The sequence below is a fragment of the Euleptes europaea genome, chromosome 5 (genome assembly GCF_029931775.1).
Source record: "Euleptes europaea isolate rEulEur1 chromosome 5, rEulEur1.hap1, whole genome shotgun sequence".
Taxonomy (NCBI): domain Eukaryota; kingdom Metazoa; phylum Chordata; class Lepidosauria; order Squamata; family Sphaerodactylidae; genus Euleptes; species Euleptes europaea.
In genome coordinates this window covers 55843724-55870391 of record NC_079316.1, presented here as the reverse complement: position 1 = coordinate 55870391, position 26668 = coordinate 55843724, and the positions used below count along the sequence as shown (strand labels likewise).

The 26668-nt window shown below is 43.0% G+C and overlaps 1 protein-coding gene across 3 annotated transcripts in view; it reads right to left on the bottom strand.

Moving 5' to 3' along the window:
• Nucleotides 1-13479: 13479 nt before the first annotated feature.
• The window catches only part of NEURL1 (neuralized E3 ubiquitin protein ligase 1), a 178344-nt gene continuing 165155 nt past the window's right edge, over nt 13480-26668 (bottom strand). For all 3 annotated transcript variants that reach the window (XM_056849839.1, XM_056849840.1, XM_056849841.1), the window contains exons 5-6: nt 14347-14493; nt 13480-13763 (exon numbers count right to left, since the gene is read on the bottom strand). In XM_056849839.1, coding sequence (XP_056705817.1) covers nt 13522-13763; nt 14347-14493 — 389 coding nt within the window. In that variant the 3' untranslated portion in view covers nt 13480-13521. The remainder of the gene's footprint in view (nt 13764-14346; nt 14494-26668) is intronic.

The window sequence follows — 26668 nt, the reverse complement described above, 5'->3', positions numbered from 1 at the left end:
GCGAGCTGTGACAAATCTTCTGAGTAGTTAATGTAGTATTGTCCTTTTAAATGGCCCTTTTGAATTTCTTATTGTCTACTATAAGAGAAATATAACAGAGGTCTGAAATAGTATGTTGGTAAGGAGCCGGTGAAGCATGTGTGGTTGGTCCTTGGGTTGTGTGATAGAGATGGGTAGTGTAGTGTGTTTGTTTTTTGTTTTCCTTAGGAAGGGGTCTCCTTGTGGCTGGATTGGTTACTGCTGCAATGTAAGTTGAAGATTGCAAGTTTTTAGGTTTTTGTTGTTAGAAAGATTCCAGGAGGGAATCAATGGTGTGAATTTGGAGACAGAAATGGCCCAGTGATAGTTGATGAAGCCAGAAGAGGAAGACGATAGGCTGGTAAAACAGGGGAAAGCAAACATGATTAACGTATTGGTTGGAACTGTCCATAAGACTTGTGATTATTATTTTCAGATGTCAATTCATGAGGTCACAGTTTACAGTTAAAAGTTGCATTTGATTCATGTGTACCTTTAACAGAAAGGCATCTGTTGCACTGGACAGCTCTTATATTTCAAAGATGATGAGGGACATAGGAGGACTGTAATATTTACAGGAAGAAAGTAGAATTGTTTGCATAGTAAAGTAGCCACTCTAAGCATTTTGGCTACACTGACAATTCCTGCCCAAACTAACTTTATTTCCTTAAGGCAATATGCATTTTATGAGAGAGAACAATCACAGTGAAATTACCTTTCAGCTTTCCCCACCATTTCGGTAATAGTAGATTTGTCAATATATTGGTCTAATTGTGTTTTTGGTCTGTACAAAACAAAATGGCAGCAAAGAACAATGCCAGTTTGAACATCTTCAACCACTGTGGGGGTACGCTGGCATTCAAACCAGTGGGGGATACCAAAGATAATACTGAGGGTTTATTTTGTAGGGTTAAAAGCCTCTCTGTCAAGATACTTAAGCCACCGTTGGTTCTTTTTATTGTACCCTGGGGTATTAAATTGGAATTTATATACAGTAACTGGATTTCCTCTATTCCAGATTTCTTTTCAAAACATGAGGCCATTCTGCATAAATAGTTAGTCTCTTTATCACCATAAGTTTCATGTTTAGCCAAAAGTTTTGCCCAGAGCAAAATCTTTATATTATAATTAAAGGACAATGTCCTGGTTTGTATACAACATTGGTACATTTAATCTGCATTCAGGTGCTGGAGTTCTTTTTGCATATTTTGGGTTTGGTTCTCAAATCCAGAATAGTTTCCTGGTTGCCCTGATGATTACAGGCACATTCTGATCTTTTGAGTACTGAAATTCTGGAGAGGAGTGAGTTGGATCTGAGAAAATATGGTTTAGGAGACACTGAATTTTTGTTCTTTTTTCCCCCCGTGGATCATCTGCCACTTAATATAATTTTATGCATACGTTCTAAAAGACTGCGCAAGGATGGACTTAAGCATTTTAAGAAATCAATGTTAATTCTAAACAATCCACATTAAATATTCCACATTAATCCAGAACAAAAGGAAGTTAAACTCTCCCTCCCTTTATTAATCTGGATTCAAAGAGTGTTTGTTTAAGCATTCCTTAAAACCTAAAATAGATGTTAATCTCTCCTATACATGAACATGTGGATTGGATATGTGTTAGACAAAGACCGCCCTTTTTATATTCTGTCACTCATACATATATGTGTGTGTGCTGAAATTTGTCCAGTAGGAATGTTTATCATAGATACCTAAATATATAGGCAATTTATAGTGCAATCCTAAGAAGTTACATCTTTCTAAGTAGATTTAGGAGGGCATAACCCTGTTTAGGATAGCACTGTCATTAAAGCTTGTATATGTGTTGAACCTTTTCAGTTCTGGTTGCTGTCAACATAAATAAATGGGTGGAATAATTAGATACCTTTAAAAATGTTCTTCCAAAACCTGATTAAAATATCCACATCTGGAATTTGTAAGAACCTAAGAAAGGCCCTACTGGATCAGACCAAGGCCCATCAAGTCCAGCAGTCTGTTGACACAGTGGCCAACTAGGTGCCTCTAGGAAGCCCACAAACAAGATGTGATATATGAATTGTGATATATGAATTCCTTTGATTTCTAGACATAGATTCAAATATCTTTGAATCTGTGTTGATAGTGTAATAGTTGGCATCTCCATACTTTATTATGACTGAAAGATATAAAAATCAAAAAACCTGAAATTCCATACTGAGTCTTGTCCAAGCATCTTGTGGTAATGATGCTTGATAAATGAACTGTTTCAGCCATCCTAAAAGTTTTTTGCCTCACAATTATATCTTCTGGAGGGGTCTTCTCTATAACCTTCTTGTTTATATTCAGATCATATCATCTGAGTATCATCTCAGAGATCCTATGGAATCTGTATTTGTTAGAAGCTGGCATAGCAGGATATCAATGTAAATTGGATTTCAAAGAAGAAAAGGCGGCAAGCTTTTATGGGTCAATATTCAGGCAAATTCTGGATTGAAAGAGGAACCTTGGAGCAGGAGACATCCTGTGTCTAAGTTCTGCACAGGAAAAAAAATATCTTCCTGAATATGTGCACAGTTTGTTAAAATGCCTAGGAATGGCCTAAAGTGCAAGAACAACAGCCATTGTCACTTTTGGGTAGATTATGCATGCTTTTCAGGACATCAGTGAAGCAATCTGCAATTTTATTCATGTTTTCCAGAATTCCTTGCAGTGTCGGTGATGTTGGGTTTTGTCATCAACTGGAACACTGCAAAAGATCCTGGGACACGCCTGTTGGTTTATGCAGTGCATACACTTAGATATAGATGTGCAAAACCCTGAAAGTGTGTGAGTGCATATCCATGCAAGTGTTTAAGGCCTTTTAAAAAACTGCCAAGAGTTCAGATTTTAGCCTGTTTTATTCCAGTTCCTGCAATGTGAAACCACAATATAATATTCAATATGTCTCAGGCAAGAGAACTTGATGATAATTAACTGTACCTCACAGTCATCTCCCAGTTTACTCATTGCATGGACCAAAGTTGGTGCTAATATGAACTTTAATTCTAATATTTATGTGTTTTGTTGAGTTTTAAGTGTTTTTAAATCAAAGATGTACTGTCCTGTATAACTAAAAATCTTACCTTTGGCTTCAAACTTACGGAAACTCACAAAAGATCTGTGGGATTCCGATGTATGTTAAAGTTGACATACTTTTTAGTTGGGGTGGGGAAGGATAAAGGATGCTTTTATCTTAATAAATTTGCAAAATGTAAGATTTGATTTGTGGCAACATTTTTTTAAGATCCATTTGTTTACATGGTCTCTTCTGTGTCTTATGGAAAAATAAAGTTTTTTTCTCTTTTTAATTGTGTGGCAGTTGCTGGCTAGCTTCTTTCTAAATGTGATTAGAATGTGAGCTTTCCTACCCAGTCTCCATGTCTGCATTGCAAATCTTTCTTTTAGCTCCAGGGAGCAAGAATGATCTCAACAGAATTCTCAACGTTTTTGCAGAACAGCTGTACTAAACTTGGTCCCATTTTGAAAAGGATTTCAAGTGGTAGTACTGCGATGGCCTTATAATAGCCACCAAATTAATGGAAATGACATTTAACTTTCATAAAGGCAGCAATAAATGTGAAACGGAGAACAAAGTAAAAGATGGGGATCCTCAAAAGAAATAACTTCACACTTCTAACAAAACCCAGACATTATTATCTTCCAAATTCTTGTTGTAAACCCTGGATTGTACTTAAATCTGAGCAAGGTCAGTAAGATATTATCAACAGAAAGGCAATGGTCTGCTTGTGATGGGCACTCGAGTTCAAGGGTGCTTTCTAACATGTACAGTGGTGGATATATCAGGCCACACTGACAGTTCCCAAATTTTACATAAATGGAAATATGAAGTCTTTTTTTAGCATTAGCATGGCACCTACAAGCAGAACTCTTATGCAGGATAACAGGAATAAGTACTTTGCATGTATATGCATGTATATGCATGTTTGGGGACATCATTTAATCAAAGCATATGTAGGTTTCAGAAATTTGCAGAATTGCCCATTTAGTACATCACCGAGAAAAAACGGAGAGGATGTGTAATGAGTCATGTCTTCAGTAGATGTTTCTTGGTAATGTGAAAAGTGGATCTTAGTGAACATACTGCAAATCAAACAAAGCTGATAAAACCCAGTGTGCTACTGATGAATCTTACTTGGAGAGGAACCCATTCTACCTGCATTTGGCATGAATTTGCAGCTCTTGGTAGGATTTTTCAGGTTTCCATGCAACCTGATCCACAGAAGAGTGTGCAATAGAGGCCATCAGTTGTATAATGATTAGAGAAGACCCTGTTGCAGCAAAAGATAGTCAATTATGGAAGCACCCATTCCTTCTTCCCAGTCCTCCATTCACATTCATCAATGGAATGTTCCAAGGCTGGTTTCTCATGTAAGGGATTGTTGGGGTTTCATTTGCACATATTTGCATGAATCATAACCCTTTGGTTTGTAAAGTACTACCAGGTCATTCGTGAATGGGTTCTTTGCCTCTTGTTCTCCACCGGACTGCTTTAGGGCTTTATTGGAGTGATTTTTCCAACCTTCAGAAGTCACTCTGCTCCTGTGTCCGGTTTTCCCGGTGTTTCAGGATGCTGTTTTGCAACAAATTTAAAGTTTGCTCTGAGTGCAAATCAATGCAATTTCTGTGCCTAGCCTTAATTTCAGGTTTCTTTCCCTACGGCAATTCTTGCTTGTCTTTCCCTCATCCAACCCCTCCCCTAGAAGCCATAAGTACGTTAGTTTCAGCAACGAGTGTGTTAAGATCTCAGGGAATGGAGCTGGCTGTCCCCCCCCCCCCCACCGCCACCTTCGCCTCATACACATCCTCTCTGGTCAGTTTCTGCAGCAAGAGTTCTTTTTAGTTTGCCAGTGCAAGACTCCTGCTTTGATATAGCTAGAAACAAATTGGTGTGTGTGTGTTTGGGGGGGGGGGGTCCTTCTCTGCTTTGGCTATAAAATGGCCACTCAGTCCAAATCAATTGAGAAAGTATCCTGCTGTGGGGCTGGTGGGGGCTGGTGACCCAGGGCTCCCTGCCCCCCTTTTGTTAACTAAAATGGTAAATATAAATGAAGAGCAGCCAAGGGAAATACCCTGCATCCCCCCTCCCCCCCCCGCAATTCGGGCAATTTACCACCGAGTTGCAAACATTCCATGCATAAATAGCCCCAGATTTTTTAACAAAATATGTGTCTGGATGCCAGCTACTAAACTGGCCACTAGATGGTAGTACTTGAACATTTTTTTCCTGCTTCACAGTCTCCTTGCCTATATTTTCCCCTTAGTTTTTCTTCTATTGTCAATCAGTGATATAGATACAGTGATATAGTTACATGGTGAAGGGATAAACACTGGTGTTATAGAGTTTGTGTGTATGTGTTGAATACAGAGAGTTTGTGAAATACCAAGGCTATGCTATGCTAGTTTCATAGGAAATGCATTTCAGGCTGTAACTTACCCCATTCAAATGGGATGCAATTCTTACCCAACAGAGACAGGAGAAACTATTCCGGTCTTAAAAGCAATTCTCAGTTGCACAACCCACAGAATCCGACTTTAGTAGACCAAGAAAGCAGATTCTAGGCCAAAATGACATATAACATGGAGACTCACACGGGTGTCCCTGAACATCAAAACAAACCAAAGTGGGTCCTTTTTGTGCCTTGGCAGTTGAAGGGCAGGAGAAAAATGTATTGATTTATTTAAAATATTTATATGCCAACTTTTGACCCAAGTAGGGTTTCAACAGAAGCAGCAGGCAGGAAGAAAAACTCTGTAAAACATGAAATGAAGCACAGAAAGGGCAAAAGGAAGCAGGGTTTAGTTGTCCTTCGGTACACACTCTGTAATTCAATGGATTCATAAATGTTTGTCACATTCCTGCTGTCTCCCTCTTTCCCTGTACTCCCTCTTTCCCTGTACATAAAACAGACAGCAAAGTGCCAGAACAACAACGAGATCTGAACCTTACTGATAGTTAAGACTAATCCAAACTGGAAAAACTAACTACATTAAAGAATGTTCCATTTTGGTTTTTATTAGTCAATGTTCACCGACCTGTCCTCATAACATTTTTTCTCCCAGCAGACCTTTCTTTATAGGTCTTACTTATTCCAGCATAACTTTCAGAAAGGCTAATTTTGCTACTATAGTCCAACACAGAGCAGAAATCTAGCTGGGCCTGCATATGTCAAGCAAAAGCAAGATCTTTCCCATGCAAGGTAAGATAACAGAAGTTTCACATTATCCAGAGGTAAGACCTCTCATCCTTGAATGGACAGAGGATAGTACCTTAGTTACAATACATACATGACTAGCTTCTGGGTTTCTGGGCTGTTGCTTGATGGACTGTGTTGACCTTTTGTATCCCGTCAATGTGGAGATGAGATCATTCACCACCACCCCCGTTCCATTCATTTTTTGTTTCATATTTCAGTATGCCCTGCATTTCACTTCTCCTCATTTCCATCTTAACACGAGGAATACCTTCATTTCATGTTGATTAGTCCAGATGGGTAGCTGTGCTTGTCTATAGCAATAGAATAAAAAGGAGCCTGGTGGCAACTTTAGACAATCTGTTTCAGCATAAGCTGTCACGGCTCATTTTAGCAGATGCATGAAGCATTCATCTACTAGGAAGTTATATTTATACTAAAAGCTGCAAACGGAGAGGTGGTGGCAGGGAGACAGATGTTACAGGCCGAGGCTAGTTTAAAAACCAGATCCAGTCAAACAGAATGACTACTCATTTGACTGGATCTTGTTTAAACTATTGTTTCTTTGTAATACTTCCCCACTTCCTTCTGGTTAGCAGCTTTTAGTATAAATATATTTGCCTCAACCATGCATCTGATGAAGTGATCCTCCATGAATTTTATTCACCATCACAGTTACTCAGTTATCATACATGAGGGAATAGTTGTGAAAACTTACGTTGCAATATATTTTGGCACCTTAAATACTGTCTCGTTTTCATTAATCACTTAAGTGAATGTACAATCACACACTGCATTTGTTGGAGGGGTACAAAGAGAGCAAAACAAATGAAAGCTGCACTATACTGAGCACCCACAATGCTCTGGCCTGAAATTGGAACTCCAAAAGCCAGGCAGAAATGTAGACGTGAAGACTTTTGGAAACACCCCTTCTCACACAGCTCATACATGCACCTCCATGGGATACCTAAATCAACTTTATTCACAATCACAGTTATCCAATTGTCACACTGGATGGAATAGTCTCTTTTTTTATAAACAGAACACAATTTTTTTTTCTGTTTAAATAAAGCAATTAAAAGATAAAATTCTCATTTGAATGACATTGAAACACATGAATTACTCTGGATCCTACCTGTGAACACAGAGGAAAATGAAATTCAAAATTTTCTATGCTAATGGTCCTCTCCCATGTGAAGGGCCTTCCTTTCAAACGTCTGCTAGCCTCCTAAAGTTTGGTCCTCAACACATTTATCAACACCCCAAGGCTGAGTAGAAGGGAAATGAAGGACCTGTCTTGCTCTATCTTCTGTGAGTGTCATCCTGAGCCACATATGTATGAATATAAGGTGCTACAGGACGGAAAGGAAAGGAGGAAATAGTACTGACTGAGCACAGAAAAATGCTTTAGATGAAAGGACTTGAGCTGTGGTGGATACTGACAAATCCCGGCCCACTTCCTTGACCAGGTTGATGCTGGCAGAAATCTGAGTTTTGCAGTTCAGCTGCTCTATGAGGACTTGTGGATCTGGGCTTTGGTGTCTGTCAAGCTTACTTGCACAAAGAAAGCCATGTTTCACCACTAATAATATTGACGTATCTGTATTGTCTCCTAAGCAGGGTCAGCCCTGGTTAGTATTTGGATGGGAGACCACCAAGGAATACCAGGGTTGCTGTGCAGAGGAAGGCACTGGCAAACCACCTCTGTTAGTCTCTTGCCATGAAAACCCCAAAAGGGGTCGCCATAAGTCAGCTGCAACTTGACGGCACGTTATACACACACACACATGGTTTCCTACAACCCATTTCCCACTTCCAGGGCCCCTTAGCACAGGCTTGTGTTAACTGTAATGCCACAGTATGGCTTGGGGGGAGCTACAATCACAAACCTCTGCCTCACCCATATGATCCCTTGTCTCCCCACATTTCATATGCTACAAGCTAATTAATTAACTCATTTTTCTCCCACTCCTCCTCCTAAGAAGCTCAGGACAGTGTACATGGTTACCCCCCCCCCCAATTTTGTCCTCACAACCACCTGTGAGGTAAGTTAGGCTCAAAGGGAGGGCCTGGTCCCTGTCCACTGAGCATCATGGTGATTAGAACTTGAGTCTCCCTGGTCCTAATCGGATGCTCTTACACCATACTGGCTCTTTATCCAAATAAGCCAACTACAGTATGGGCTTGCCCAGAAAACAGGGATGACAAACTGGGAGACAAGCAATGGTTTGCAATCTTGGTTTGTAAGGGAAGGGCAAGCCCTGTGGTTAGTGGGAGGAGAAGGAGAAGGGACTGTGTGAGGGAGTGCAAGGCTCCTGCCAGGCTCATTCATGTAGCACCGATCCAAAGTTTGGCAACGTGGCTCCAGTAAGCCAAAGGCTGGTTCCCGCTCTGACCTTCCCTCACAATTTGCAGGAGCCACCTCATGTGCACTCTTAACACCACAGGGACACAGGTAATTTATGCCATCATGTTGGTTCATAAACACATTTGTCAGGCTCATCCTTCTCACTAGGTGTTATTGGCTTTTGGTGCAGCTTGGGAAGGAAGGAAAGTCTTTTTTACTTGAAACATTCCACTTTTTAGCAAACAATAATAGCTGGTCAGTGCAACTACCAACAACTGGCTAGGTTGATGGCAGTCACCTCTTAATGGTGAAAGACCTATAAACACCATTTGCTAAATACTGGGAATAACTGAATTATGTACATTTGTCCTTGCAGACAAGTGCTCTGACCCAGCAAGAGGTTCCCTGAACTGGTTCGGGTTGATAATGCTGTTTGGTGCCGTCCCTTTTAGTTAGGGGAAGAGAGGTAATGAGCAACTTCAAGCCCGCTCCCCCCTCTGTCAGACAGAAGATTCGGGCTGTCAGTTTTGACCACACCATCTACCAGTTCAGCGGAGAGGTGCGTGCACTTCACGGGTCGATGTGAGTTTTAGAATCAGGCCAGTTAATCAGGCTTTGAAGAGAAAACAACATTTTAGCCTGGTAGGATTTTCTGATACTCTGTTGTTCTAATAGCCAGTATTGTATGTGTGCCTTCTCTAGCAGTGATGCCTAAAGGGGTTTTAATAAATGTATTTTCTAGCAAATATCTCATCTGACAGAAATATTTTCCCCCATGCACAATAGCAGCATCAACTATACACAGCATTTTAACTATGAAGAACATAATTCTCACACAGGCTCAGGTTGCTAGTTTCCACGGAACATTATCCAAGAAGAAACCTGGGACGAAACTCCCCAAAACACTTTCTCATATTAAAGTACATTATAGAAACATGTAAATACCAAATGGCAACAATTTGGTGAGGCCAGGAGATGTTCTTGGTGCTGGAAGCTTCAGGCTTTCTAATTCCATCACCTCTACCTCTAAAACACTGCATTGCTTCTTCCCATTTTCCACCTGTGGATATGTCACAATCAGAATGTTAAAAAGGCATGAGATTATTGGAATTTCCATAGTTTCTTCCTCCAATGATATCCTTGACCAATCTCTGGCCACTTGCTGCTTGGCTTGGCTACTCATTGTCCCCCTCCCATGCTCGCTCTATATATCTGGAGCCTGAAGTCCAACATGTATATCACAGGCCATTGAAGGATTCTGTGACTGCCAGCTACGCCAGTCTTTTATTAGGGGGGAAAGCTGTTCCAGGTGAAGAAATTCCATATTTGTTCTCGACTGTAAATAGCTCACTGGATCGGAATGAACACGTTTTGCAGAAAAAAAAAATTCTGGCAGTACCATCTCTCCACCCTCTCCAGGTAATTTACAATACTTTGACAAAGTTATCATTACCCACCCACCCCACAAATACCAATGTTGTTTAGCAGCTAGTAGTGGTTACCTTGTCACTGACCTCCAGGAAATGAGTTATGGAAGTGTAGAAACCTGATTCTATCCTTGTTTATTCAGAAGTAAATCCATTGATTTTAGTAGGGATTATTCTTATTCTCAAGTAAGTGTGCACAAGGTAGCAGCTCAAGGTTGGAATTCTCATATCTACTTACTCCCCTCAACTTTTATAGGACATCAGGAAGAGCAAAGGTGTACTCCTCAGGCCCATTTCAACTGGAATCACTATGCTGAACTGGACAGGAGTGCCTCCTCGCTAGATCCAGGTTCAGTAGGAAAGGGCTCCTAGCTGAGTGGTACAAATTAACTCTGAAGGTCCATCTTGCCAAAGGATATGGCAAGATGCATTCCTGTCCTGCCTACAACTGGTCCTCTTAGGGACAGGGACAGGCTTGGTCTCTGGTTCTCTCTAAAACAATGTTTTATTGCATACTCTTGACCTCACAGGATGCCAGCTACAAGTTATGTAGTGGTTAAGAGCAGTGGACTCTAATCTGGAGAAAGGGTTTGATTCCCCACTCCTCCACATGAGTGGCGGACTCTAATCTGGTGAACTGGATTGGTTTCCCCACTCCCACACATGAAGCCAGCTGAGTGACTTTGGGTTAGTCACAGTTCTCTTGGAGCTCTCTCAGTCTCACCTACCCTCACAAGGTGTCTGTTGTGGGTAGAGGAAGGGAAGGAGATTGGAAGCCAGTTTGATTCTCCTTAAAAAGATAAAGTTGGCATATAAAAACCAACTCTTCTTCTCCTGTGGATGAGATGCAGAATTATTTTTAAAAAACAGTAGTTAGCAACTACAGATGTGCATATCTCAGTCAAAGAAAGACTCCTTGTTTGCCGTTGCAGACTTCTCCAATGTGAACTCTTAGACACATTTCTGATTTGTAATGAGCCTAGCTACAAGTTTCTTCATTCAAGTGTTACTTCAACAAGTCACCAGCTCAGATTTTCTCTGAACTGTTAAGCATGTGTCCCAACAGCTTGCATAATCTACACTATACTGATAAATGTCTATTGGCATGATAATTGCAACCAAATGCCTGAAAAGCCTGTGCACCTCGGCTTCCAGCATGTAATGAATTGATCGCGTAAAAATGCTGGCTTGGATTCCAGCCTCAAGAAGGATTGGCCTGCCGCATCCCCCCAATCTGCCTCTCATGCTGTTCCTAATGATCCCCTGTTCTCCAGGAGCAGCATTTAGAGGAGATCGGTGGGCTGCAGTGTGAGGGACAGAAGGCAGGAAAGTTCTGTACCGCCGACAAAAGTCCCTTGCAATGAGTGGAAAATTTAATCTAGATCCAGCCCATTCAGAATGACATTTGCAGAAATATTCTAGAATCTGAATCTAGCCCATGACAGTGAATGTTTATGACTGCTATGGACTGGGAGTCACAATGGGCAAGCTTGTCTTTTCAGTGTAACATGCACAGGCAGGCATGCAAGTAGACCCAATGAGATGCAAAGAGATTGGCAGCAGAGGTGACCAATAGCAAGAGGAGGCATGTCTCTTACCAATGTACAGCTTCACTGCCTTCCTGAGTCCCAGAGCAAAACTGTAGGATGCAGCTGGGAGTTTTGAAAAAGTTATATTTTCTTCAGGACAACACCTTTGGTGAGCATGGGAAGCCAAGCATGCAGCCCAGCAGCCCTGTAAACTGCATGTGCTGAAGGGAACCAGTGCTGACTGCAGCAGTTCATGTATTTAGAGGGGAGGGACTGGAAAGTCCAGTCCAATTTGGGGGGAAGGGGTCAGTTACCTGACTGGTAATACCTCTCGGCCTCTCTATTTCTGCCTAACTTTCTGGACCAGCTCAAAGTCTTTCTGCCTTTTTTCTCCTGAAATAAAAAAAATCCCACAGGTAGTGTTGCTACATTGCATTCTCAGTGCAGTGACTTTGGGGGGGGGGGACAAATAGACCCAACGCCACTAATCCCCTCCCCCTGATAGTCTTCTCTCTTTAGTTAGTTAGGCCTGTGACCTAACTAACTGTACAACTGTAGCTTAGAGTCAAAGTCAACCCCTTCCCTTACACAGAGCTGGGCTGTGGATTTGTCCCAACCGTGACAGTCTGCGGCATTTCAAATGTGGTAAACTCACTTAGAGTTAAGTGGTGATGAAGCTGCAGGTCCGGGTTTAGTATTTTGTCTAAGGAAGGAGAGAAAACAGTGGGCCAATGAAGAATGAGGCATTGTGCTTGTCCATCCTGGCATAATCATCTGCAGCAGGCACTGAGAGAACACACCAGGAATGCAGTCACAGCAGACATATTCACAATGGTGGAAGCAAGAGAAGCCAGGACTATGGTCCTTCACATAATGGGAAGACTGCCTTCAGAATCCTTCATTAAACCAAGTAAGCATACAAAAGTAACAAAAATCCCTACTTCCAATTCCAATCTCTCTCTTCGTAACTAAATACATCGAGCTCTGTGTTACACATTCACTTTGGCCAGAAGTTCTTAAATTACCAGCAAATTTCCATCCTTTCTTAGTTGAGGCAGATGTCCAATGTCCTGCTGTAAAGCCTTTGTGCACCTTTGTCCTTATGGCTTCTGATGAGCTCCATGATTTTTAGACTGCAGGTATGAAAGGAACCCTTAGGCCTTTGAATCCAGCCCCTGATGCAATTCTCAAGAAAGGCGGAGGGGAAGGGGAGAAAAAGAGGCAACAGAAGGGAAACCAGGGATGAAGGAATTGATGGCATGTGCAGGAACAAAACCAGCTGCTGCCAAGGGAGGGGTGGGGAGGTGAGTTGCAGGCTGGAAAGGAAGGAAAGGGAGAACCTGTAGAAAGTAGAATGGGAAGGTTGTAAAATAACAGCCCCCCCCCCCTCCATGCCATGGGCAGCACAGTGCAGAAAAAGTAGCCAAAGGCAGCATACAACTAATAACTATGGAGGGAGAGTTGCCACTGATGACTGTTGGGAAAACAACCACTGTTCTTGCCACACCAGACAGCTAGAAACTGAGCAAGAATATTTCCAGGTGGGGCTTTCCTGCTCCTCACAGTGGTTTTAGTGTTCAAATGACTTCCTTTTTCCATTCCATTGGGCTTCCAAACTGGGCATGCTACCATGCCCAAGCACAATCCAATTCTTTTGCACCCCTCCCTTGTTTGCTTCTTGTAGCATCCAAACAGAGGCAAGGTGGGGAAAGGGGGGGAGGTGCAGGGGAAGGAGAGGAATGCATGACAATCGTCCTTTCTTGGTGGCTGTACATCTCAGGGCTGGCAGTAACTGGGAAGAAAGAAACTCAAGGTTTTGCCCACATGCAGCAAAGTTCAGAACGCTTGATATGTGTGAGGACGGGGAAAACTGGCCACGAGAACAACCCTTTCCCACCTTCCCTGGTCTAACTCAGTGTCATAAAGCAGATCTCCCCAGCCCCTCCCTCCCCTTTATGGCATGCTGTTCTAGGTGCTGCGATAGGTCTTGATGATGTCCTTGATGGCACGTCTGCAGATTGGACAACAGGCATTGGTCATCTTCTTGAGTTTGAGCCCACATGTATAGCACAGGCACATATGTCCACAGGAGTAAATCACGGTGTCCACCATGTTCTCATAGCAGATGGTGCACTCGTCATTCCAGGACCCTGAGATGGAAGGGGAAAGGGGGGAGTCTGGCATGCTGACTGGAGAGTTGGGAGCGGTGCCTGAAATACAAGAAATGCTGTCATTCATTTATCAACCCAATCCTGTGACATGCAGCAAAAGGTGGAGATCACCCATCACAACCTTGTTGTGAAATTCTACAACGCATCAATCTGATCACTGTCAATAGCAAAGTTCTGGACTAGATAGATCCCATTAAGGCAAGGTTTGCTTATATCTATCCCATCCTAAAAAAAACTGTATGTTCAAAAGCACAGCCCTTAATATCCTCACCAAACATCTGCTTTTGCCTTTTTTAAAGGACTAGGAGCACACTTTTCCTGGAATTCCATGTGCACAATCTCAGCTCAGAGCCCTCATGTTCCATGGAGGTTCTCTTGCCAATTTTATGCTGTTTTATTAATTTGGATTTGGTTACTTTGAAAATCGTACAACTACAAATTTTGTTTGGCATTGTGATTTTATAGTTTGGAAATTATCAAGAGAAACCTCTGGTTCTTACACTCTATGGGATCTCTTTTCACAGAGATCTTTTAAAGAAAGGAAAAGGGTTCACGATGGTCCCCTTCCAGACTGTAGTGCTCAAACTGGAAAGGGGTGCAAAGCTGAACAGTCCTTACTTACCACTAGTTGAGCTGCCAAGCGGGCCAGAACCACAAGAACTCAGAATGGGATCAGAAACTCCACTGCAAAGGACGGAGGGCAAGTTTGGAGATGAAGTGGGTGAGCTTGGTGCAGATGGGCCCAGTCGCTCAGCCATAAGAGTAGAACCTGCACAAGAGAGGGAAACTGGGACTGAGTTTTACTGGAATGGGCCAGGTATTTCCTGGCAAACAAGGCTGGTTGCTGCATGCTTCACAACATAGCTAGTGTCTAGGGTTGACAAGCTCCGAGTACTAGCTGAAGATCTCCTGCTATTACAACTGATCTCCAGCCAACGGAGATCAGCTCACCTGGAGAACATGGCTGCTTTGGCAATTGGACTCTATGGCATTGAAGTCCCTCCCCTCCCCCCACCCTCCCCAGGCTCCACTCCGCCAGTGGCAAAGTGGGACCTGGCAACCCTACTAGTGTCATCATACTCAAATGAGGAAGTGATAAGCGAAGTTCTGATCTGCTGAGATTTAAATCCTGGGATTATTTTGAATAGGGAAATTAACGATGGTGGGTATGGCGGCTGCATTTATCCCACCTATCCCTACTGAATAATAACCAAAAAGGGCAAGAGTCCAGTAGCACCTTAAAGACTAACAAAAATATTTTCTGGTAGGGTATGAGCTTTCGTGAGCCACAGCTCACTTCTTCAGATACAGCTAGAATGTCAGCTAGAAATATTTTTGTTAGTCTTTAAGGTGCTACTGGACTCTTGCCCTTTTTGACTACTGCAAACAGACTAACACGGCTACCCACTGTGAATAATAACCAATGTGCCTTCCGCAACATTTGACAAAGGAAAAAATTATTGCCTCTGAGCAGGGAGCCAACTGATCCCCTGAACATCCTTCAGTGAAATTGCCCCCATGGGGATGGGAGCTGCTACTAGTCATAAGAGAGCTTGTTCCAAAGTTAGAAATGAAGAGTGAAAGCTGATGGTCAAGGATCAAATGACCAAGGATCAAATGACCACCGTTATTTTTTTAAAAAAACTCCCTGGGACTCCTAGCGGTATTGTACTTCCAAAGAAAACATTAATCAATTACACATCATATTTCTGTCGGCCCACACCCACTTATTTTGGCTTATACGGAACCTATCATGCTTGATTAAGCTTACTTTTAAGGAAACCAAACACAATAGGCCCAAGAGTGGCTTCCAGTGCAAAAAATGAAGCGCTGGACAGGCAGCACAAGCAACTTTGTATATCTCTCAGTGATGAAATGTACAAGTTGTCCTTGCACGCCGGGTTTAGCAGATAGGGGTGCCAGGCCAAATCCGAAAAGGTTCTGCCTCCATTTGTGGAGTCCTGGAGCACCGCGGGCCCCAGTTCTAGTTGGGACCACAACTGTTCAGGAGGAGAAGAGGCTCCTACTCCCCACCCTGAACTGTTTTTCTGATCTGAAATGGTGCTAGGGGGCATTATTTGCTGACACACCCTGACACCGTCCTGGGTCAGAAAAATGACATGGGGGGCAGCAGCCCCTCCCACACACACTGGTCCTAAACAGGTTGTTCTAAACAGATTCAGGCCCCTATGGCACTTTGAAAAAGAATGTAAATATTATACAAAATGGAGGCACGTGTCCAGGGGAAACCCAGGGGCGGTGTCTTGTCTAGTTTGGCCCCCAGAAGGGACCTAAAATGTGCTGTGTTGTGGGCATGGTCCTTCATGTTTAAATATGTCTAATGAATTGTTCAGTATAATAGAAGTATAGTCTGTGATTGTCCAAATTATAGCAGAGAGCAGAAAAGGGGCCAAGTACATTTACTTTACTTTATTTGTGTACAGTATTTTATATCCTGCCCTTCTACCCAATCAGGGCCTCCAAAGCAACTAAAATTACAAGTGGTGCATGATAAAACACACCATAAAACCAATTAAAACACAAAACCAGCAATTACAACATAAAGCAGGAAAGAGTGGTTATTGAGGGAATACCAGGTGAAACAAAAAAATCTTCACCTTCTGGTGGAAGAAAGTACAGGGCTAGATCTTGGGAGGATCTCGGGGGAAGCAAGCATCCCGGGTGCAAGGAGGGGGCGCCAGTGCAGGCACAGAGGAGTGCCACTGCTGTGCCGCAGCACGGGCGCAGCTGCCTGCCCAGGGCCCTGATGGTGCACGCATCGCCACTCAGCATGTAGCCGCCTGCCCTTCCTCACGCCATGCCTACAGCAGCTGCGCACGAGGCCAAGGGGCAGGTGAGCACATGGTGTCGTCACGGTGACCACCCCTGGGGCCACCAGTGCCTGGCTCCAGCCCACATGCGTGTGGCACACCCCTCCCTCCCCCCTGCCTCATGCACTCCTTCCCCCAGCTCTGTGCCTGATAAAGTAGCCCGGTACATACAACAGTCTTACATGTTCGCTGTGTGAGTGGGAAGCAGGGTTGCCAGCTCTGGGTTGGGAAATACCTGGAGATTTTAGGGTGGAGCCTGGAAAGGGTGGGGTTTAAGGAGGGGAGGGACTTCAGTTGGGTGTAATGCGTAGAGGCCACCCTCCAAAGAAGCCATTTTCTCCAGGGGAACTGATTTTGGTCATCTGGAGATCAACTGTAACAGTGGGAGACCTCCAGGTGCTACCAGGAGGTTGGCAACTCTCACGGGAAGGGAGAGTGGATGTGAGTGTATTGGTGTGTATTCAAGTCATATGTTGGAGCTTGTTCTCCTGAAATAAACTTCATAATAATTCATCTGCAACTTTTTGACATAATTTCTTGTTCTAGCTGGTGTAGCAATGTACAGTTTCTTAATTTTGATTTTACAGTTTGGTGGGGGGAGGCAATAAAATGAGTAATTCTTCCACGTAATACTCCAGTTGCCAAGATCATTGAGAACAATGTTCAGAGAAAATGCAGCTGTTACTAATGGGTTGTTACTCAACAACAAATATTGGCCAATCACAGCAGTTCTGGGCTATTTTATCCTGGCAACGGTGCAGTTCAGCTTTTCTAGTTTGTGTGTAAACTGATTACCATCAGTTCAATAATGGGGAAGAAGGAGGGAAACGATAGCCTCTAGCTCAAAAATCAGGAGGCCTGGCGACTCCCAACCAAGCTCACAGCACAGTTTGTTTTCCTTTGAAGAAAAGCGTTGATCTATGTTAGATAACACCATCTCCATGAATCCTCCCTCCACTATCTCAACTGAAAGAAACAAAACTCAGAAAGAAAACTGTTCTCATCTTTGCAGCTGCCCAATATGGCTTGATTCGTGCAATTTTAATGTCAGCAATCAGCAGGGGGGAGAGCTTATTTTAAACTAGGAATCCTCCATTTCTTTTTGGCCAACAGAAACTCGACCAGGAGGGCCATAGTCCTGTGGTGCACAAAGAAGGTCACAGATTTAGTCCCTGGCATCTCTGTCAGCTGGCAGTCCTTCACCGCTGCTCCTTAAGCGTATGTGCCTGGCCCACACTGACAATATGGTGGAAGATCTGCTTGATAAGATCTTCCCAGCATCTTTTTAAGCACAATTATAAGCTGTGCAGGGCTCAAATTCAGACTGGGGCCATGCAGAGATAAGAGAAGGTTGGGGTTAATCTTTCCATCTGTGCAGTTCTGCCAGTCTAAACTAGGATCCCTACTCTGTTGTATACTTTTAAAGGGGGAAAAAAGACTGGCATAAGGAGGTACCAGCCTTTTTGTATTTAAAGAGCTAACAAGAGTACAGCGATCTGTTCTTCACTCATAAAAGCATGCACAGGCGTATAGGTTAAATCCACACATATGTATACACGGGGTTTTAATTAACCCTTGTGGTTGTAATTGTGGTTTAAAAGATGCTGGGAGATCTGTAACCTCCATCACATCCAGTTTGACCCTCATATTCTTCCCCTATTCACCCCTATGTCCATCTCCCTCACCTCCCATTGTTCTTTACCTTGGGTTACATTTCAGGCTGTGAGCTTGTACTCCATAAAGTGCCATGCATGTTGATGATCGTATAGCTATAACAAATCACTAACGATAATATATAATAATCTCAATACTATACCAACAATGATAGCAGGGCTGAGAAGAATCTCTGCCTGAGATTCTGCAAGTTACACTGGGCTGTAATGGAAGACCTCCTGCTGCTGCTTGAGGGGGACAGCTGTTGCATCAATGCCACAATGTCATTTCCATTGCAAAACCGGAAGCGATGTCACCATGTCAGGGTGATGCTCTAGGATTCACCCAAAACTCCATGGTTTCAAGTGAACCCTAGAACATCACCCCAATATGGTGACATCACTTTCATGTTCACACCAGAACTGATGTTGCAGAGTTGATGCATATCATATCATTATCTCCCCCTCCCGTTGGTTGTGAGCACTCAGCTGGCAACCCTATGTTGTGATGTACTAAATGATCTTACTCATTATCTAATACTTTGTTCTCAAAGCAAAACTCCTTTCACAAAATGCAATTCTAATGATGATTAAAGGCAGTATAACTCCAGTGATGCTGCTTGTACAGTAGTGCTGTCCATAATGTGCTATAAGTAGAGCCAATAGTTTGCTACATCTTTGGAATTTGGTAGAACTGCACAGGACTGGAAAGCAAAAATTGATGTTTAAACACAATACCCATACTAAACAAAATTCCCACCTTACAGAGCACATCCCCTGTGAAACAGTCCAATGTGAGTTGTGAAGGAAACTCTTCCCCCCTTTCTGTGATGGAGACTGAGCACACGGACTAAGTACATATAGACTAGGGTGCCATGTTACATACTCATGGAGCCTAATGCAAAGTTTTCCCCAACACATGTCCAACCAAGAGACCACTGGGTATGCAGTGCGGCCAAGCAATCACTCAAACCATCCTGCATTTGCTGGCCATCCAGTACAACAGTGGGTGGCACCTTAAAAAAAATGGGGGGGGTTATTCTCACATATACTAGATGCTAGATTTTAATCAATACCTTTTAATATTGGGGAGGGGCCATGGCTCAGTGGCAGAGCACCTGCTTGGCATGCAGAAGGTCCCAGGCTCAATCCCTGGCATCTCCAGTTAAAGGGACTAGGCAAATGGTGATGTGAAAGACCTCCACCTGAGACCCTGGAGAGCCACTGCCAGTCAGAGTAGACAATACTGACGTTGATGGACCAAGGGCCTGATTCAGTATATGGCAGCCTCATGTTCATTGTTCATGTGTTCAATGTTTGCATTATTATTTTTATTTCCTAAGCTGCCTCCAGCAGGTTCCTATAACGTTGGAATAAAAATGTTCGAAATAAATAAATAAGCTCCTATAGCTCACAGTCCACTTTGTCACCTAACAGATGTATAAGATATACATGTGAGTGTGAAGGGAAAAGATTGTCAATGGCAGGCTCAAAAAATGCAGGATGCACAGGCTGAGAAATAATTATGTAAAATTCAAGCTTAATCAAAAATAGTAGAGAAGTTTCACAGTAGCAGTAATTGGTGATAAGTGTCATTTCCCAAGTTTTGTTAAGATGATTAACACCTGTGATGGCTACGGAATAGCCATTACAGAAACAGCCATTACATCCCTTAGGAATTTCAGGTGCTAATCAGCTTAGCAAAATTAGGGAGATTGCATGATCGCCAATCTCAGAATGGTCTCTACTTTTCTTGATTGCATTTGAATTTTACATAATTACATTATACCCTGCACATCCTGCATTTCACTGACCCTGCCATCCACAATTTATTTTCTTCATAACCGTGTGTGTGTGTGTGTAAGTATTGCTTTAAGGACGCCGCAAGATGCCTGTTTATTTTTCGCTGCAACAGACTAATGCAGCTTCCTCCTTGGAACTAGAGCAGTGGAACGGTGTGACCCCTTAGTGTAGTGGGTGGCCTTTCAAGTATGTACACAGAAGCCCAATCATGCTGAGGCTGGCTTCCATAATCCACTCTGGGGTTTTAGCAGAAAGGAAATATGTCATTCCAGGCTCTGTCAAAACTTTGCCAAGTGGGACTGGACAGTTCCATCCATTCCTACTGAAGACTGAATAGTCAATCCGCGGTGCTGCCGCTCCCTTTTGACATGCCGCTCCCTTTTGACATGCACCTGATTTACTGCATGAAGATAGCGTCGGGACTCTCTCATTTGCTTCAGAACTGACCCTTTACCCCTCCCAGCATTAACATTATGGGGTGGTCTCCTACAGTCCTCTGTTTAACTGAGTGACAGTTATCAGAATGTTCTGGAAGCTGCCTGCCTCCTTCCCTCCCCGTCTGTTCAGATGAAGAGAATTGTACTGAATATTGTAAACACCCTAGCAAGGGAACAGGCCTCATCACAGTTAATGTACACACAACAAAGAGAGAGACATTAAACAGCAGCCAAGAAGTGTACAAAACAAAAGCCTCCCTCCCTGTCGTATGTTTGACCTAAATGAGGCTCCATCATGAGAGAACAGTATGGCTTATATCTCTGTAGATGAGAACCTACATACCCTCTTGCACCAATACATCAAAGCTGCAGCCTGGGTGTTCTACTGATGTTTCCTACTATAAACATGTAAAGACTGAAGGGCCAACATGCATATCCAAATATGAAGCAGCAACGTTTCAAGAAACTGCAACCAGTATCAGCGCTCTCTGACTTTTGACCTTAGCCTATCTGGAGGATCCAGGCTGCCACATAAAAGTGTTACATGTTTCTTTTTTTTTTAATCAAATCACATCTGACTTATGGTGACCCCTGGTGGGGGTTTCAAAGCAAGAGAAGTTCAGAGGTGGCTTGCCTTTGCCTGACTCTGCATCACGACCCTGATATTTCTTGGAGGTCTCCCATCCAAATACTTGCCAGGGTCAACCCTGGTTACCTTCTGAGATCTGATGTGATCAGGCTAGCCTGGGCTATCCAGGTCAAGGTATATTGTTCTATGTACCCTTTAGCAGCATGGAAACTACCACAGTTGGGTAGCTACACCTCTCAGTAATACTGACATCCAAGGTCACATGGATGCCACATCTCCTTCCCATCCCAGCACTGTTCCTCCCAACCACAGGTACAACATTATAATTGACAGGAGTTGCAGCATAGGCTTCTTCACACAGGCCACAGTCAGTACTTGGTAGGAGACTGCCAAGGACGACAGGCTGCTACACAGAGGAAAGCAATGGCAAACCACCTCTGTTCATCTCATGCACAGAATGCCCCCTGGAAGGAGTTGTCATGGTTCGATGGCACATTCTTCTTCTATGTAACCAAGAAGTGAAAGGAGGAGGCATACTGAAGCAGGTCCCCTTACTAAAGGCAATGTAGAACTGGATCCAGAAGTGCAGATAGAAGATTGGTCCCTTTACCCTGGAGAGCTATAAGAGACAAGGGGAAGCCCTATCTGGAGTAAAAAGAAGGATTCTTATCAGAGGCTCACGAAGTCTTCTCTACAGAAGGGATTCACAAGGGGAGGGGTAGAAGCACGAAAATGAGGAAAGCCTATAGACAAAATGTAAAGATTAGTCTGCATCTAAAGGCTTACGGTCAGTTGAGAAACTCCTGCCTCTGGGTGCATAAGGAGCTCTTTTCCTTGTAAGACAGCCTCCAACCAACCCTGCCTCCGTAATTTCCATCCCAAGATGACAGCGGCCCCAAGGAAACATCCAGCCTGTTTCATAGCACCATTATCTGAAACAGCAAACTCCTGACCTTGGTTCCCAGTGAAGGAACACTGAGGTGGTCCCGCCCACAAAAATCGCGGATATAGCCGGTAAGCACATGGACATCTAGAAAGATAGCAGGTGACATATTCTGTGGCAGATCTTGCCTGCTACCATTTGGGGGAAATTAAGGCCAAAGAACCAAGCCAATGTGCACAAGTGAATACATATCCCATTGAACCCTAGCCATAAACCAGATTTGTTTGTCTGAATGACAAGTCATCATTCTTTCAAACTAGGCATGCCTGAAACATGAATATGTAACCTCTCCTTTGGTGTCCCTTTTTTGAATGGCACCTCTCTGATGAACTTTTCCATGTTATTCATCACTATTCATGGTGCTACTCAGGCAAACCTGCAAGCTACTACCATCTCTAGAGACACTGTTGTATTCTGTGTAAAAAGTGCAGATCATGAAATGACCCTCTCCATCTCTGCTTAAGGATATTGTGGTGACATTCTCCTGAACCTCGGCATCAACAGTTACAACAAATAACAGCTATTATTCATTCTGTTTGTTTGCCTTGATGACTGGCAGACAAACATATGCTACGTACCTGGACACCCTGGCGCACTCATCTTGAATATTTCTGCCCAAGAGCCACAAATCACAATGGTCTAAGACTGTGGTAATTGGTTAAGTGGTCCACTTTTATTTCACACTAAACCAAAAGTTATATATTTGTTATTATTGTTGTTATCAAGAAAATGAATAGTTAAACTAGCTCAGCAAGGGAAAGTGGCTCTGAATCTACTGTTGTACATGTGGCACTTTGAAGAGCAATGTCTCCCTTCCCTCAAGAAAAAATATAATGCATTTGGCTGATTAGAGAGGGCAGCTTTGCTCTTTAGGCATTTAAGATTTACAAATATTATTCACAGCAGCTTTTCAGATTTTTAATAAAAAAATCTGCAGTAATGTCCATGAGGTTTGCTACTTTGGCTTTTTTGTACCCATATATCAACTCCAAGATAATCTCCCAAAATTAACAAAGATGATCACCCAAGCAGGAAAGGAATAGGAATCAACTGAAAAGTTTTGACAAGCCCATCCAGTTTCCCCATGAACCTAAGGGTAAATAAGAAATGTGGAATCATTTGTTTAGCTACCCAAAATATGTAAATATTTTCCACTGCAACATGGTAGAATAACTGAGAGAACAGAGGAGGCTTTTAGAAAGTGTTCTGAAAACTGAAAAAGTAAGAATGTTTAGCATCTACTTTTTTTCAAAATAAAGCCGAATGAACTTGTTCTAATAAAATTTTTGAGTAACAGAAACAATTGAAGACTCATTATCCATCACCCGTTTTCATTCCCAGATTAATATCCATTCCATTCTGCTGTCCTTGAGGCAACCTAAATCTTAAATAAATAGATTTTGTTGCTGTAATCCAGATGTGCCAGATAACAGACAAGACGGCTGTTCTACAGTCCAATCCACACAGTTGTAGAGAGACCAGAATTAGTGTAAAATACAAGAGGGGAAATCTAATGGCATTAAAATCTTTCCTGACATGTCCTGTGCGCCTTTGAAACCTACTCCATATTTTGTTCAAAGAACAAACTTGGGTGTTATCAGAAAGTTTAGTCTATTCTGTCAGTCTTGGAAGTAGCCAGAACAAACCAAACTCATTCCAGCATTCATGCAAGGGAAAGGTAAGGTTTATTTGTCCTCACAAGAACATTGTAATTTAGAGAGAATGGTAAATCATCCTGTATCCAGTTTATTCAACACAGGCATGCAAAGGCCTGATAAGATAAGGGAGCTAATATATCACTCGCTACTAACATTTTATTTCATCCATCGCTGTTTTAATATTCTGACAATGAAAACTATTAATTTCCATTCTCTCAGAATGTAAAGGTTATGTGCATCTTGAGTGGCATTTTGCAGTATCTTCACATTGATAAAAACAGAAATCATCCCATTTCAGTAGTCATGCCCATCTTCCCGCATCTCTCTGCCAAATGGCTGAGGAACTGGAGGTTTCTGCACTTCCTTCCCCCTCCCCAACTGAGGTGATGGTACAGGGGGCTCTGCAAGGCTGCTCATACATGGATTCTTAGAACAGTTGTAGGATTGGGATTTAGGATTGCCAACCTCCAGGTGATGGCAATTGGGATTTAGGGTGGTGGCTGGAGATCTCCCGCTATTACAACTGATCTCCAGGCGATGGAAATCAGTTCCCCTGGAGAAAATGGCAATTGGACTCTATGGCATTGAATCCCCTCCCCTGTCCAAGCCCCACCCTCCTCAGGCTCCACCCCCAAAGTCTCCAGGTATTTCCCAACCTGGAGCTGGCAACCCTAATTGGGCTGGATGCAGGGATTTTACCATCACATAGCAGGCTCCTGGCCTTACAGAACAGGCCATGGCTCAGAAGGTTCTGGGTTCAATTTCCGGCATCTCCACTTAAATAGATCAGAAAGTAGGTGATGTGAAAGACCTCCAGTGGACATCTGCTGCCACTCAGAGTAAAAAAATACTGTGCTTAATAGACCAACAATCTGGCTCAGTATAAGGCAGCTTCATGTATTCAAACTGCAACCATGCTTCCCCTTCCCTATATCAGGTTGAATGACAACAACTGGAATACAAGCCCCCACCCCACCCCCGCCAACAGACCCATGCATGGAAGCGGTCTTCCATATATGTAGCTGATTGGACCTATTGTTTCAAAACAGCAATAAGCTAGGGGAAAGAAAGCATCTAGACACAAATACAAATCAGAACTGGGGGGGGAGATCAGCTAAGAACCCCAACATTTCACTTAAAAAACCCCTGCAATGTCTAGAGCACCCTATGAAAAACAGCTTGCTTCTACTTTGCTATCATGCATTAACAATACCAGTAAGTGACATCCCAAGACTAAAAGGCATTCTTAGTGTGAGTTGTGAAAACACCTTTAGGAAGAAAGGCTAACGCCGAACAGGGTGTCCCCAAAGCCTGTTCAAAGCATGGTTCTCATCCCAGGCACTAGGCAAATTACACTCATTTCAGTTTAAATGATGCTAAAATAGAAGATCCGCTCATGGCACTATGTAACATCACAGCACAGCCCTTTAGCAACCAAAGATTAAGTCCATTTGGACATTGCTTACAAATTAACATTACTAATGTATGCCTAATGCGCAAGGCAAAATAAATTAAAAAAACAAATAAACAATTTAATCCTGATGGAAGGTTGCACACAATATTTAACACAGCTAATGCTTTCCTGGGATGTGCCGAAAGCATCTAAAAAACGTATTTTGACATATAACAGAAATCCCAAAGAAACTGTTTCCGAACAGATTTCTACTCAAACTCTAAAGGGCCGTTTGCCTTGAGGTTTGCTGAACACTTTAGACAGTGAAATGCCTTAGAACACTGGCCTGATAAATTTGGCCTGATAAAGTTCTGTCTTTTTAATGAGTCCGTTTAGGAGCCCTGTGGCACAGAGTGGTAAGCTGCAGTACTGCAGTCAAAAGCTCTGCTCACGACCTGAGTTCGATCCTGACGGAAGTCGGTTTCAGGTAGCCAGCTCAAGGTTGACTCAGCCTTCCATCCTTCCGAGGTCGGTGAAATGAGTACCCAGCTTGCTGGGGGTAAAGGGAAGATGACTGGGGAAGGTAGTGGCAAACCACCCCGCAAACAAAGTCTGCCTTGGAAACGTCGGGATGTGACGCCACCCCATGGGTCAGGAATGACCCGGTGCTTGCACAGGGGACCTTAACCATTTTTTTACCTTTTTTTTCACAGTACAGAATTAAAAACGTGCTCATAAAGCCCAGGGGGGCGCCCCAGAGCAATCACTAGTTAAAGGAAGAGACCCATTTGGCATATTTTTGTGCAGTCATGGATTGCGTTTGCCGTTCCAGAATTGTCTTGCAGGGACTTCATTTTAAATGACTGATTAACAGCATTTCCCCCCAAGATAGCATAATTGTTGCAAACTGGAAGGAGGCTGTTTTTTTTTTAAAGGACAAGGTGGTGAGCATAGCTGTGTTTAAGTCACTTTCCAATGATTAAATAAAACACCCACTGCTGTGGAGATACCCCAGCATTCTCCAGGGGTGAGTGCATTCCATGCTTGTCCTCTATAGATCAGATCCTCCAATTTCACTCCCTCTCTTTCTAAAAAACCTCTTTAGAAAAATGGACCTGACACTAGAAGGTTACTTATTCCCTACTATAGTAATTATTTCATTAATCCTTTTTGTTCTAAAATCTTTAAAGAGTTTACTTTGAATGCTCTGCAGTGTACATTTCCCTTAATTAAAAACAAAAAACAAAGCAGAGTACATATTATTGCTATGCCTTGCAGCTAGATTGTCAGACCAAACAAAGACACTTCCTACCAACCATGACTGAAGGATCAGGGATATTTCAGTGAGTGCTTGTACTGATAGGGTTGCCAGGCCACAGCACCAAACCCCCAGGAGGAATTGGGGGTGAGGCCTGGGGTACCAGCATTGCACTGGAACACTTATGTCACATCAGTTTGAAACCAGAAGTGACATAGGGGATATTCTGGCATTTGGGGGGGGGGGGACTCTGTGGTTTCACTCTATGTCACTTCCTTTTCGACTGGATTCTGGAAGTGACATAACCACACTGGTGTGATGCTGGGGTGCATTCATTGCCCCCATTTCCCAGTGGGCAACGAGGGAATGCCAACAAGCCC